The sequence below is a fragment of the Scomber japonicus genome, chromosome 14, assembly GCF_027409825.1.
Source record: "Scomber japonicus isolate fScoJap1 chromosome 14, fScoJap1.pri, whole genome shotgun sequence".
Classification (NCBI taxonomy): Eukaryota; Metazoa; Chordata; class Actinopteri; order Scombriformes; family Scombridae; genus Scomber; species Scomber japonicus.
In genome coordinates, this window is record NC_070591.1 from 85,001 (window position 1) to 97,500 (window position 12,500).

A 12,500-nucleotide genomic window follows, 5' to 3' on the forward strand; every position below is an offset into this window, starting at 1 on the left:
CACTCAGTCACTCAGTCACTCATTGACTTCGTCACTCAGTCACTCAGTCACTCATTAACTTCGTCACTCAGTCACTCAGTCACTCATTAACTTCGTCACTCAGTCACTCATTAACTTCGTCACTCTGTCACTCAGTCACTCATTAACTTCGTCACTCAGTCACTCAGTCACTCATTAACTTCGTCACTCAGTCACTCATTAACTTCGTCACTCAGTCACTCAGTCACTCATTAACTTCGTCACTCAGTCACTCAGTCACTCATTAACTTCGTCACTCACTCAGTCACTTATTGACTTCGTCACTCAGTCACTCAGTCACTCATTAACTTCGTCACTCAGTCACTCATTGACTTCGTCACTCAGTCACTCATTAATTTCGTCACTCAGTCACTCAGTCACTCAGTCACTCATTAACTTCGTCACTCAGTCACTCATTAACTTCGTCACTCAGTCACTCATTAATTTCGTCACTCAGTCACTCAGTCACTCATTAACTTCGTCACTCAGTCACTCATTAACTTCGTCACTCAGTCACTCATTAATTTCGTCACTCAATCACTCATTAACTTCGTCACTCAGTCACTCATTAACTTCGTCACTCTGTCACTCAGTCACTCATTAACTTCGTCACTCAGTCACTCAGTCACTCATTGACTTCGTCACTCAGTCACTCAGTCACTCATTAACTTCGTCACTCAGTCACTCAGTCACTCATTAACTTCGTCACTCAGTCACTCATTAACTTCGTCACTCAGTCACTCAGTCACTCATTAACTTCGTCACTCAGTCACTCAGTCACTCATTAACTTCGTCACTCAGTCACTCATTAACTTCGTCACTCAGTCACTCAGTCACTCATTAACTTCGTCACTCAGTCACTCAGTCACTCATTAACTTCGTCACTCACTCAGTCACTTATTGACTTCGTCACTCAGTCACTCAGTCACTCATTAACTTCGTCACTCAGTCACTCATTGACTTCGTCACTCAGTCACTCATTAATTTCGTCACTCAGTCACTCAGTCACTCAGTCACTCATTAACTTCGTCACTCAGTCACTCATTAACTTCGTCACTCAGTCACTCATTAATTTCGTCACTCAGTCACTCAGTCACTCATTAACTTCGTCACTCAGTCACTCATTAACTTCGTCACTCAGTCACTCATTAACTTCGTCACTCAGTCACTCATTAACTTCGTCACTCAGTCACTCATTAATTTCGTCACTCAGTCACTCAGTCACTCTAACTTCGTCACTCAGTCACTCATTCACTTCGTCACTCAGTCACTCATTAACTTCGTCACTCAGTCACTCATTCACTTCGTCACTCAGTCACTCATTAACTTCGTCACTCAGTCACTCATTAACTTCGTCACTCAGTCACTCATTAACTTCGTCACACAGTCACTCAGTCACTCAGTCACTCATTAACTTCGTCACTCAGTCACTCATTATCTCCGTCACTCAGTCACTCATTAACTTCGTCACACAGTCACTCAGTCACTCATTAACTTCGTCACTCAGTCACTCAGTCACTCATTAACTTCGTCACTCAGTCACTCATTAACTCCGTCACTCAGTCACTCATTAACTTCGTCACTCAGTCACTCATTAATTTCGTCACTCAGTCACTCAGTCACTCATTAACTTCGTCACTCAGTCACTCAGTCACTCATTAACTTCGTCACTCAGTCACTCATTAACTTCGTCACTCTGTCACTCAGTCACTCATTAACTTCGTCACTCAGTCACTCAGTCACTCATTGACTTCGTCACTCAGTCACTCATTAACTTCGTCACTCAGTCACTCATTGACTTCGTCACTCAGTCACTCATTAACTTCGTCACTCAGTCACTCATTAACTTCGTCACTCAGTCACTCAGTCACTCATTAACTTCGTCACTCAGTCACTCAGTCACTTATTGACTTCGTCACTCAGTCACTCAGTCACTCATTAACTTCGTCACTCAGTCACTCAGTCACTCATTAACTTCGTCACTCAGTCACTCATTGACTTCGTCACTCAGTCACTCATTAACTTCGTCACTCAGTCACTCATTAATTTCGTCACTCAGTCACTCAGTCACTCATTAACTTCGTCACTCAGTCACTCATTAACTTCGTCACTCAGTCACTCATTAACTTCGTCACTCAGTCACTCATTCACTTCGTCACTCAGTCACTCATTAACTTCGTCACTCAGTCACTCAGTCACTCATTAACTTCGTCACACAGTCACTCAGTCACTCAGTCACTCATTAACTTCGTCACTCAGTCACTCATTATCTCCGTCACTCAGTCACTCATTAACTTCGTCACACAGTCACTCAGTCACTCAGTCACTCATTAACTTCGTCACTCAGTCACTCATTATCTCCGTCACTCAGTCACTCATTATCTCCGTCACTCAGTCACTCATTAACTTCGTCACACAGTCACTCAGTCACTCAGTCACTCATTAACTTCGTCACTCAGTCACTCATTAACTTCGTCACTCAGTCACTCATTAACTTCGTCACTCAGTCACTCATTAACTTCGTCACTCAGTCACTCAGTCACTCATTAACTTCATCACTCAGTCACTCATTCACTTCGTCACTCAGTCACTCAGTCACTCATTAACTTCGTCACTCAGTCACTCAGTCACTCATTCACTTCGTCACTCAGTCACTCAGTCACTCATTAACTTCGTCACTCAGTCACTCAGTCACTCATTAACTTCGTCACTCAGTCACTCAGTCACTCATTAACTTCGTCACTCAGTCACTCATTCACTTCGTCACTCAGTCACTCAGTCACTCATTAACTTCGTCACTCAGTCACTCATTCACTTCGTCACTCAGTCACTCAGTCACTCATTAACTTCGTCACTCAGTCACTCATTAACTTCGTCACTCAGTCACTCAGTCACTCATTAACTTCGTCACTCAGTCACTCAGTCACTCATTAACTTCGTCACTCAGTCACTCATTAACTTCGTCACTCAGTCACTCATTAACTTCGTCACTCAGTCACTCATTAACTTCGTCACTTCGTCACTCATTAACTTCGTCACTCAGTCACTCATTAACTTCGTCACTCAGTCACTCATTAACTTCGTCACTCAGTCACTTAGTCACTCATTAACTTCGTCACTCAGTCACTCATTAACTTCGTCACTCAGTCACTCATTAACTTCGTCACTCAGTCACTCAGTCACTCATTAACTTCGTCACTCAGTCACTCATTAACTTCGTCACTCAGTCACTCATTAACTTCGTCACTCAGTCACTCAGTCACTCATTAACTTCGTCACTCAGTCACTCAGTCACTCATTAACTTCGTCACTCAGTCACTCTGTCACTCATTAACTTCGTCACTCAGTCACTCATTCACTTCGTCACTCAGTCACTCATTAACTTCGTCACTCAGTCACTCATTAACTTCGTCACTCAGTCACTCAGTCACTCATTAACTTCATCACTCAGTCACTCAGTCACTCATTAACTTCGTCACTCAGTCACTCATTAACTTCGTCACTCAGTCACTCAGTCACTCATTCACTTCGTCACTCAGTCACTCATTAACTTCGTCACTCAGTCACTCATTAACTTCGTCACTCAGTCACTCAGTCACTCATTAACTTCGTCACTCAGTCACCCATTAACTTCGTCACTCAGTCACTCAGTCACTCATTAACTTCGTCACTCAGTCACTCAGTCACTCATTAACTTCGTCACTCAGTCACTCTGTCACTCATTAACTTCGTCACTCAGTCACTCAGTCACTCATTAACTTCGTCACTCAGTCACTCTGTTATGTTGTTATGCTGAAGTTATTGTTATGAAATTAATCAGTTTTACTTTCATGATTTGAACAATTCAAACGTGACTTCCTGTGTGATGTCATGGCGTGTGACTCGTGTGATAGGCTGTCAGTGACTTCCTGTGTGATGTCATGGCGTGTGACTCGTGTGATAGGCTGTCAGTGACTTCCTGTGTGATGTCATGGCGTGTGACTCATGTGATAGGCTGTCAGTGACTTCCTGTGTGATGTCATGGCGTGTGACTCGTGTGATAGGCTGTCAGTGACTTCCTGTGTGATGTCATGGCGTGTGACTCGTGTGATAGGCTGTCAGTGACTTCCTGTGTGATGTCATGGCGTGTGACTCGTGTGATAGGCTGTCAGTGACTTCCTGTGTGATGTCATGGCGTGTGACTCGTGTGATAGGCTGTCAGTGACTTCCTGTGTGATGTCATGGCGTGTGACTCGTGTGATAGGCTGTCAGTGACTTCCTGTGTGATGTCATGGCGTGTGACTCATGTGATAGGCTGTCAGTGACTTCATGTGTGATGTCATGGCGTGTGACTCGTGTGATAGGCTGTCAGTGACTTCCTGTGTGATGTCATGGCGTCTGACCTGCAGCGATCAGCATGGAGCAGAGGGTCGGCGAGCCCAGACTGGCGGCGAGGTGCAGCGCTGTGTTTCCTCCAAACGTGCACGCGTTCACATCAGCCTTCAACTGGGAACAAAGCAGCACAGTGATGTCACCGTGATGTCACGGTGATGTCACAGTGATGTCACTGATGTGTAGGTGTAAAGGTATGTGCCGTACCTCTGTGATCAAGGTGCAGGCCACCTTGAACAGGTGTTCTCTGACGGCCAGGTGAAGGGCGGTGTTCCCGCTCTTCTGCTCAGGTGCGTTGATCTTGGCTCCGCCCTCCACCAGCAGGCGGAGGCAGCGCTCGCCGTCCTTCCTCACGGCCAGGTGGAGCGGCTGGAGACCTGAGAAGAGCACAGGTGATGTTTTAGCCATAAATATTTATTTATTTGTTTGTTTTTGTCTGACAGACGTTTTTATTTATTAGTAGACAGGAAACAGAGAGGTGTGGTTGCCTACGTGTCTCTAACCCATCGACCACCTGCGCGCCCCAAGCCATAAATATGACAGGTGTGTCCTCTCACCGTGGTAGTCGGTGCTGTTCACCAGGTGGGCGTGGCGTTCTCCCAGGTGAGCCAGCAGCAGGCGGAGCGTAGCGCTGTCACCGGCCAGCGCCGCCAGGTGGAGAGGGCTACGGCCATCTTTGTCCAGCAGGCTAGGGTCGGCGCCCGCCCTCAGCAACGCCTCCACCACCTTCACCTGCCGGGTGATCACGGCCAGGTGGAGAGGAGTCTGCAGCGACAAGAGGAGGTGATGCAGTTTACAGGTGAAGCAGTTTATAGGTGAAGCAGTTTATAGGTGAAGCAGTTTACAGGTGAAGCTGTTTATAGGTGAAGCAGTTTATAGGTGAAGCAGTTTATAGGTGAAGCAGTTTATAGGTGAAGCAGTTTATAGGTGAAGCAGTTTATAGGTGAAGCTGTTTATAGGTGAAGCAGTTTATAGGTGAAGCTGTACAGCTGCGATACCTTCATCACACTTTGGTTTTAATGACAGCAGAGACGAGCTGTGAGTCTCTGCTGAGGTGGTGTAATAGGGTGTAGCTACCTGTCTCAGGTGGTGTAATAGGGTGTAGCTACCTGTCTCAGGTGGTGTAATAGGGTGTAGCTACCTGTCTCAGGTGGTTGGGGTTGTTGATGAAGGCTTGCTGCTGGCTGCTCAGCAGGATGTGGATCAGCTGATGGATGACAGCCGTCTGCTGATGGATGACGGCCAGGTGTAGCGGTCTGGAGGAGAAACAGAAATAATGTTTACAAGAACAAGGAACTCCATCAGCTGGGTTAGGGTTAGGGTTCTAGAGTCAGCTGATGGTTCTAGAGTCAGCTGATGGTTCTGGAGTCAGCTGATGGTTCTAGAGTCAGCTGATGGTTCTGGAGTCAGCTGATGGTTCTGGAGTCAGCTGATGGTTCTAGAGTCAGCTGATGGTTCTAGAGTCAGCTGATGGTTCTGGAGTCAGCTGCTCTGAAACCGGACTGAAGGACTCACGTGTCTCCGTTTGTGTCCTGGATGCCGACCAGGTGTCTCTGGATGGCGAGGAGGACGCGAGCGTCTCCGCTGCTGCAGTACTGCAACAGAGCTGCAGCCGTCTGTCTGGAGCTCTGAGACGCTCGGCTGTGAAGAGCTGCAGCTGGAAAGTAACAGAACCGCACCGTCAGCATGGAGTAACCGCACCGTCAGCATGGAGTAACCGCACCGTCAGCATGGAGTAACCGCACCGTCAGCATGGAGTAACCGCACCGTCAGCATGGAGTAACAGAACCATATCTTACCTATCTGTAAAAGCTGCTGTTGTAGTGGTGAACCACTCTGTCCCGTCTGTCCCGTCTGTCCCGTCTGTCCCATCTGTCCCGTCTGTCCCATCTGTCCCGTCTGTCCCGTCTGTCCCGTCTGTTGCTGTGTTTGAGGGGCGGAGCTTGACATCTGAGCTCCTCCTGCAGTGAAACCAGTGAAGCTTCCTGAGAAGAAGCCTCCTGCTCCTCCTGCTGCTCCGTTCATCTGCTGGTTAAACTGGAATCCTGCAGAAACACCACAACGCTTCAGTCTAGTCTGGAAGAGCTCCAGACAGTGAAGCTTGATTCCTAAACAACAAGCTGCTGAAGATCCAGCAAAGACCCTAACCCCTCCATTCAGCCCACATCATTTTATAAAGAACTGTCCCTAAATATAAAGAAAGGAAATGCTGACACAGCAGCTTCTCAACAGGCTAGTTAGCAGTTAGCAGTGATGATGAAAAACTGCTTTTACATTCAAAGCATGAAATCATAAATGTGTTCATGATCATGATGTTAACTCATAACTATGAATGAAGGGTTAGGGTTAGGCATCATTCAACTTTCTATGAGCAAAGAAAAGAATCCAAAGAATTTACAAAGTTTATGAGTTAATAATCCTTTAATGATGTTTGTATCTATGTGATCTTTACCTGCTCCTCCTCCTCCTCCTCCTCCTCCTCCTCCTCCAAAGCTCCCAGCTCCTCCACCTCTTCCTCCTCCTCCTCCTCCTCTCCAGGGTTCATAGTGAGGCAGCGGCTTCTGCTTCTTCCTCATCACCTCCTCTTTGTCTGTGAGTAGAGAGAGATGAAGATGAAAGGAGGGGAAGCACATGAGAGATGTAAAGAAACATGCTCAACGTTTCCACGGCGGGAAAAACCCCAAACTGTGATCTGGGTTAGGGTTAGCGTGTCTAACCTTGGACCTGTGGGATGTATGTGAACTGTTTGGGGTCGCTGCGGTCGCCGGCCTTCTTCCTCTTCAGCTGCAGGAACACGGTGACGGGACGCTCGATCTCTGTGCTGTGATAGGCCGGCGTTTTAAACACGATGGCGTACTGAGGAGAGAAGAAGAAAGAAACGCCGACTCAGTGAATCTGACTCATCCAGCGCTGGCTCCAGGACAGATATATATTATATATTATATATTATATATTATATATTATATATTATATATTATTTATTATTCTATATCTAATGAGAAACCTGTTTATGAACGTCAGTTGGAGAAAAGTCTCCGAACGCCTCCCAGCCGCCGTCCTCGTCCTCCTCGTAGAAACGGATCTCGATGTCATCTGCAGAAAGGCATGATGGGAGATTTCATTATATCATCATCATTATATATATATATATATATATATATTAATAATAATTATTATAAGTGTTCTGACCTTTCTGGACTTTGTCACAGAGCAGGAAGATCTCGTCTCCTCCGAGGACCGAGCCGCATGTTTTATCCATGCGGGAGATTTTCAGGTTGGACGCGTTTGGAGACTCTGCGGGTTAGAGTTAGGGTTCGGGTTAGGGTTATATGGGTTAGGGCACACATCCATCCATTCATTCATTTATTATTATTACATTATATTTATTATTAGGGTTAGGGTTAGGGTGTTGGACTCACTGCTGTCGTAGATGGGGTTAGGGTTAGGGTTAGGGTGTGGGACTCACTGCTGTCGTAGATGGGGTTAGGGTTAGGGTCAGGGTTAGGGTGTGGGACTCACTGCTGTCGTAGATGGGGTTAGGGTTAGGGTTAGGGTTTGGGTTAGGGTTAGGGTTAGGGTTAGGGTTAGGGTGTGGGACTCACTGCTGTCGTAGATGGGGTTAGGGTTAGGGTCAGGGTTAGGGTGTGGGACTCACTGCTGTCGTAGATGGGTTAGGGTTAGGGTCAGGGTTAGGGTGTGGGACTCACTGCTGTCGTAGATGGGGTTAGGGTTAGGGTTAGGGTTTGGGTTAGGGTTAGGGTTAGGGTTAGGGTTAGGGTTAGGGTGTGGGACTCACTGCTGTCGTAGATGGGGTTAGGGTTAGGGTTAGGGTCAGGGTTAGGGTTAGGGTTAGGGTGTGGGACTCACTGCTGTCGTAGATGGGGTCAGGGTCAGGGTTGGGGTTAGGGTTAGGGTTAGGGTGTTGGACTCACTGCTGTCGTAGATGGGGTTAGGGTTAGGGTTAGGGTGTTGGACTCACTGCTGTCGTAGATGGGGTCAGGGTTGGGGTTGGGGTTGGGGTTGGGGTTAGGGTGTTGGACTCACTGCTGTCGTAGATGGGGTTAGGGTTAGGGTTAGGGTTAGGGTTAGGGTGTGGGACTCACTGCTGTCGTAGATGGGGTTGGGGTTAGGGTTAGGGTTAGGGTTGGGGTTAGGGTTAGGGTTAGGGTGTTGGACTCACTGCTGTCGTAGATGGGGTTAGGGTTGGGGTTGGGGTTGGGGTTAGGGTTAGGGTTAGGGTGTTGGACTCACTGCTGTCGTAGATGGGGTTGGGGTTAGGGTTGGGGTTAGGGTGTTGGACTCACTGCTGTCGTAGATGGGGTTAGGGTTAGGGTTAGGGTTAGGGTGTTGGACTCACTGCTGTCGTAGATGGGGTTGGACACCACCGGTTTCAGAGCTCTGGTGAAACCTCCGTTACTGTCCTGAAGGAACGCCGTGAACTTTAACCTCACGATGTTCAGATCCATCACCTTCCCCAAAGCCTTGGCCTCCTTCAGCAGGGACGCCTCCTCCGCCTCTGAGAGAGGAGTACTGCATGTAATACTACATATAATACATAATACTGCATAATACTACATAATACTACATATAATACTACATAATACTACATAATACTACCTAACCCTAACCCTAACCTTCCCCAAAGCCTTGGCCTCCTTCAGCAGGGACGCCTCCTCCGCCTCTGAGGGAGGAGTACTGCATATAATACTACAGAATACTGCATAATACTGCATAATACTACATATAATACTGCATAATACTGCATATAATACATAACACTACATATAATACTACATATAATACATAATACTACATATAATACTGCATATAATACTGCATATAATACTGCATATAATACATAACACTACATATAATACATAATACTACATATAATACTGCATATAATACTGCATATAATACTGCATATAATACATAACACTACATATAATACATAATACTACATATAATACTGCACATAATACTACATATAATACTGCATATAATACTACATATAATACTGCATATAATACTACATAATACTGCATAATACTGCATATAATACATAATACTACATATAATACTACATATAATACTACATAATACTGCATAATACTACATATAATACTACATAATACTGCATAATACTACATATAATACTACATATAATACTACATATAATACATAATACTACATATAATACTACATATAATACTACATATAATACTACATATAATACATAATACTACATATAATACTACATAATACTACATATAATACTACATATAATACATAATACTGCATATAATACTACATATTACTATTATACTATATACTATGATAAGAGTGAGTTACCTGAGAGAGAGCTGTGGGGTTAGGGTTAGGGTTACTATACTATACTATATACTATATACTATACTATACTATAGTAGTATACTATATAGTATAGTATATATATGAGTTACCTGAGAGAGAGCTGTGGGGTTAGGGCTAGGGTATATAGTATATACTATAGTATATAGTATATAGTGGTATATATAGTATAATATAGTATAGTATAGTATAGTAGTATACTATATAGTATAGTATAATATAGTATATAGTATATAGTATAGTATAATATAGTATATAGTATATAGTATATACTATAGTATATAGTATATAGTATACTATAGTAGTATACTATATAGTATAGTATATATATGAGTTACCTGAGAGAGAGCTGTGGGGTTAGGGTTAGGGTTATATAGTATAGTATATAGTATAGTATAGTGGTATATATAGTATAATATAGTATATAGTATATAGTATATAGTAGTATAGTATACTATATAGTATATATATGAGTTACCTGAGAGAGAGCTGTGGGGTTAGGGTTACTATAGTATATATATAGTGGTATATATAGTATACTATAGTATATAGTATATAGTGTATAGTATACTAACAGTGAGTTACCTGAGAGAGAGCTGTGGGGTTAGGGTATATAGTATAGTATATAGTATAGTATAGTAGTATATAGTGGTATATATACTATAGTAGTATACTATATAGTATAGTATATTAAGTGAGTGAGTTACCTGAGAGAGAGCTGTGGGTTAGGGCTAGGGTTATATAGTATAATATAGTATATAGTATATAGTATAGTATACTATATACTATATACTATATGAGTTACCTGAGAGAGAGCTGTGGGGGCCTTTCTGTCTCTTCCTCTCTTCTTTCAGTCGTCTACACAGAATCTCAACGACTCCTTTCTTGGTCACGTGAAGAATCCCCAGATTACTGAACCTGCAACACAAGGGGGGGGGGGTGAGTTAACCCTGAACCTGCAACACAGGGGGGGGGGGGGGGGGGTGAGTTAACCCTGAACCTGCAACACAGGGGGGGGGGGGGGGGGGTGAGTTAACCCAGATTACTGAACCTGCAGCACAAGGGGGGGGGGGGGGGGGGGGGGGGGTGAGTTAACCCTGAACCTGCAGCACAAGGGGGGGGGGGGTGAGTTAACCCAGATTACTGAACCTGCAACACAAAGGGGGGGGGGGGGGGGGTGAGTTAACCCTAACCCTGCAACACAAGGGGGGGAGAGGGGGGGTGAGTTAACCCTGAACCTGCAACACAAGGGGGGGGGGGGGGGGGGTGAGTTAACCCTGAACCTGCAACACAAGGGGGGGGGGGGGGGGGGGTGAGTTAACCCTGAACCTGCAGCACAAGGGGGGGGGGGGGGTGAGTTAACCCAGATTACTGAACCTGCAACACAAGGGGGGGGGGGGGGGTGAATTAACCCTAACCCATTAATGGGTCTACTGTTCTCCTGTTCTCCTGTTATTCTGTTCTACTGTTCTCCTGTTCTTCTGTTCTTCTGTTATACTGTTCTACTGTTCTCCTGTTATACTGTTCTCCTGTTATACTGTTCTACTGTTCTCCTGTTCTCCTGTTCTACTGTTCTCCTGTTCTCCTGTTCTACTGTTCTCCTGTTCTCCTGTTCTACTGTTATTCTGTTCTACTGTTCTCCTGTTCTTCTGTTCTTCTGTTCTCCTGTTCTCCTGTTCTACTGTTCTCCTGTTCTCCTGTTCTCCTGTTCTACTGTTCTCCTGTTCTCCTGTTCTCCTGTTATTCTGTTCTACTGTTCTCCTGTTATTCTGTTCTTCTGTTATACTGTTCTACTGTTCTCCTGTTCTACTTTCCTCCTGTTCTCCTGTTCTACTGTTCTCCTGTTCTACTGTTCTCCTGTTCTCCTGTTCTACTGTTCTCCTGTTCTCCTGTTCTACTGTTATTCTGTTCTACTGTTCTCCTGTTCTTCTGTTCTTCTGTTCTCCTGTTCTCCTGTTATTCTGTTCTCCTGTTATTCTGTTCTACTGTTCTCCTGTTCTTCTGTTCTCCTGTTATACTGTTCTCCTGTTATTCTGTTCTACTGTTCTCCTGTTCTTCTGTTCTCCTGTTATACTGTTCTCCTGTTATTCTGTTCTACTGTTCTCCTGTTCTTCTGTTCTCCTGTTATACTGTTCTCCTGTTCTTCTGTTCTCCTGTTCTCCTGTTATTCTGTTCTCCTGTTCTCCTGTTATTCTGTTATACTGTTCTCCTGTTCTACTGTTCTACTGTTCTCCTGTTATACTGTTCTCCTGTTCTCCTGTTATTCTGTTCTACTGTTCTCCTGTTCTACTGTTCTCCTGTTATTCTGTTCTCCTGTTCTACTTTTCTCCTGTTCTACTGTTATTCAGTTCTCCTGTTCTCCTGTTCTCTTGTTATACTGTTCTTCTGTTCTCCTGTTCTACTGTTCTTCTGTTCTCCTGTTCTCCTGTTATTCTGTTCTCCTGTTCTCCTGTTCTTCTGTTCTCCTGTTATACTGTTATACTGTTCTTCTGTTCTCCTGTTATACTGTTCTCCTGTTCTACTGTTATTCTGTTCTACTGTTCTCCTGTTATTCTGTTCTTCTGTTCTCCTGTTATACTGTTCTCCTGTTATACTGTTCTCCTGTTCTCCTGTTCTTCTGTTCTCCTGTTATACTGTTCTCCTGTTATACTGTTCTCCTGTTCTACTGTTCTCCTGTAATACTGTTATACTGTTCTACTGTTCTCCTGTTATACTGTTCTCCTGTTATACTGTTGTCCTGT

The 12,500-nt window shown here is 44.6% G+C and overlaps 1 protein-coding gene across 1 annotated transcript in view; it reads right to left on the bottom strand.

Annotated features, from left to right (window-relative positions):
* The window catches only part of nfkb2 (nuclear factor of kappa light polypeptide gene enhancer in B-cells 2 (p49/p100)), a 58,502-nt gene that overhangs the window by 5,653 nt on the left and 40,349 nt on the right, over positions 1-12,500 (bottom strand). The window contains exons 7-18 of the mRNA XM_053333706.1: positions 10,565-10,677; positions 8,747-8,905; positions 7,579-7,683; positions 7,394-7,482; positions 7,107-7,245; positions 6,842-6,979; positions 6,189-6,434; positions 5,905-6,046; positions 5,531-5,645; positions 4,947-5,154; positions 4,597-4,766; positions 4,401-4,503 (exon numbers count right to left, since the gene is read on the bottom strand). Of these exons, the coding sequence (XP_053189681.1) occupies positions 4,401-4,503; positions 4,597-4,766; positions 4,947-5,154; positions 5,531-5,645; positions 5,905-6,046; positions 6,189-6,434; positions 6,842-6,979; positions 7,107-7,245; positions 7,394-7,482; positions 7,579-7,683; positions 8,747-8,905; positions 10,565-10,677 (1,727 nt within the window). The remainder of the gene's footprint in view (positions 1-4,400; positions 4,504-4,596; positions 4,767-4,946; positions 5,155-5,530; positions 5,646-5,904; positions 6,047-6,188; positions 6,435-6,841; positions 6,980-7,106; positions 7,246-7,393; positions 7,483-7,578; positions 7,684-8,746; positions 8,906-10,564; positions 10,678-12,500) is intronic.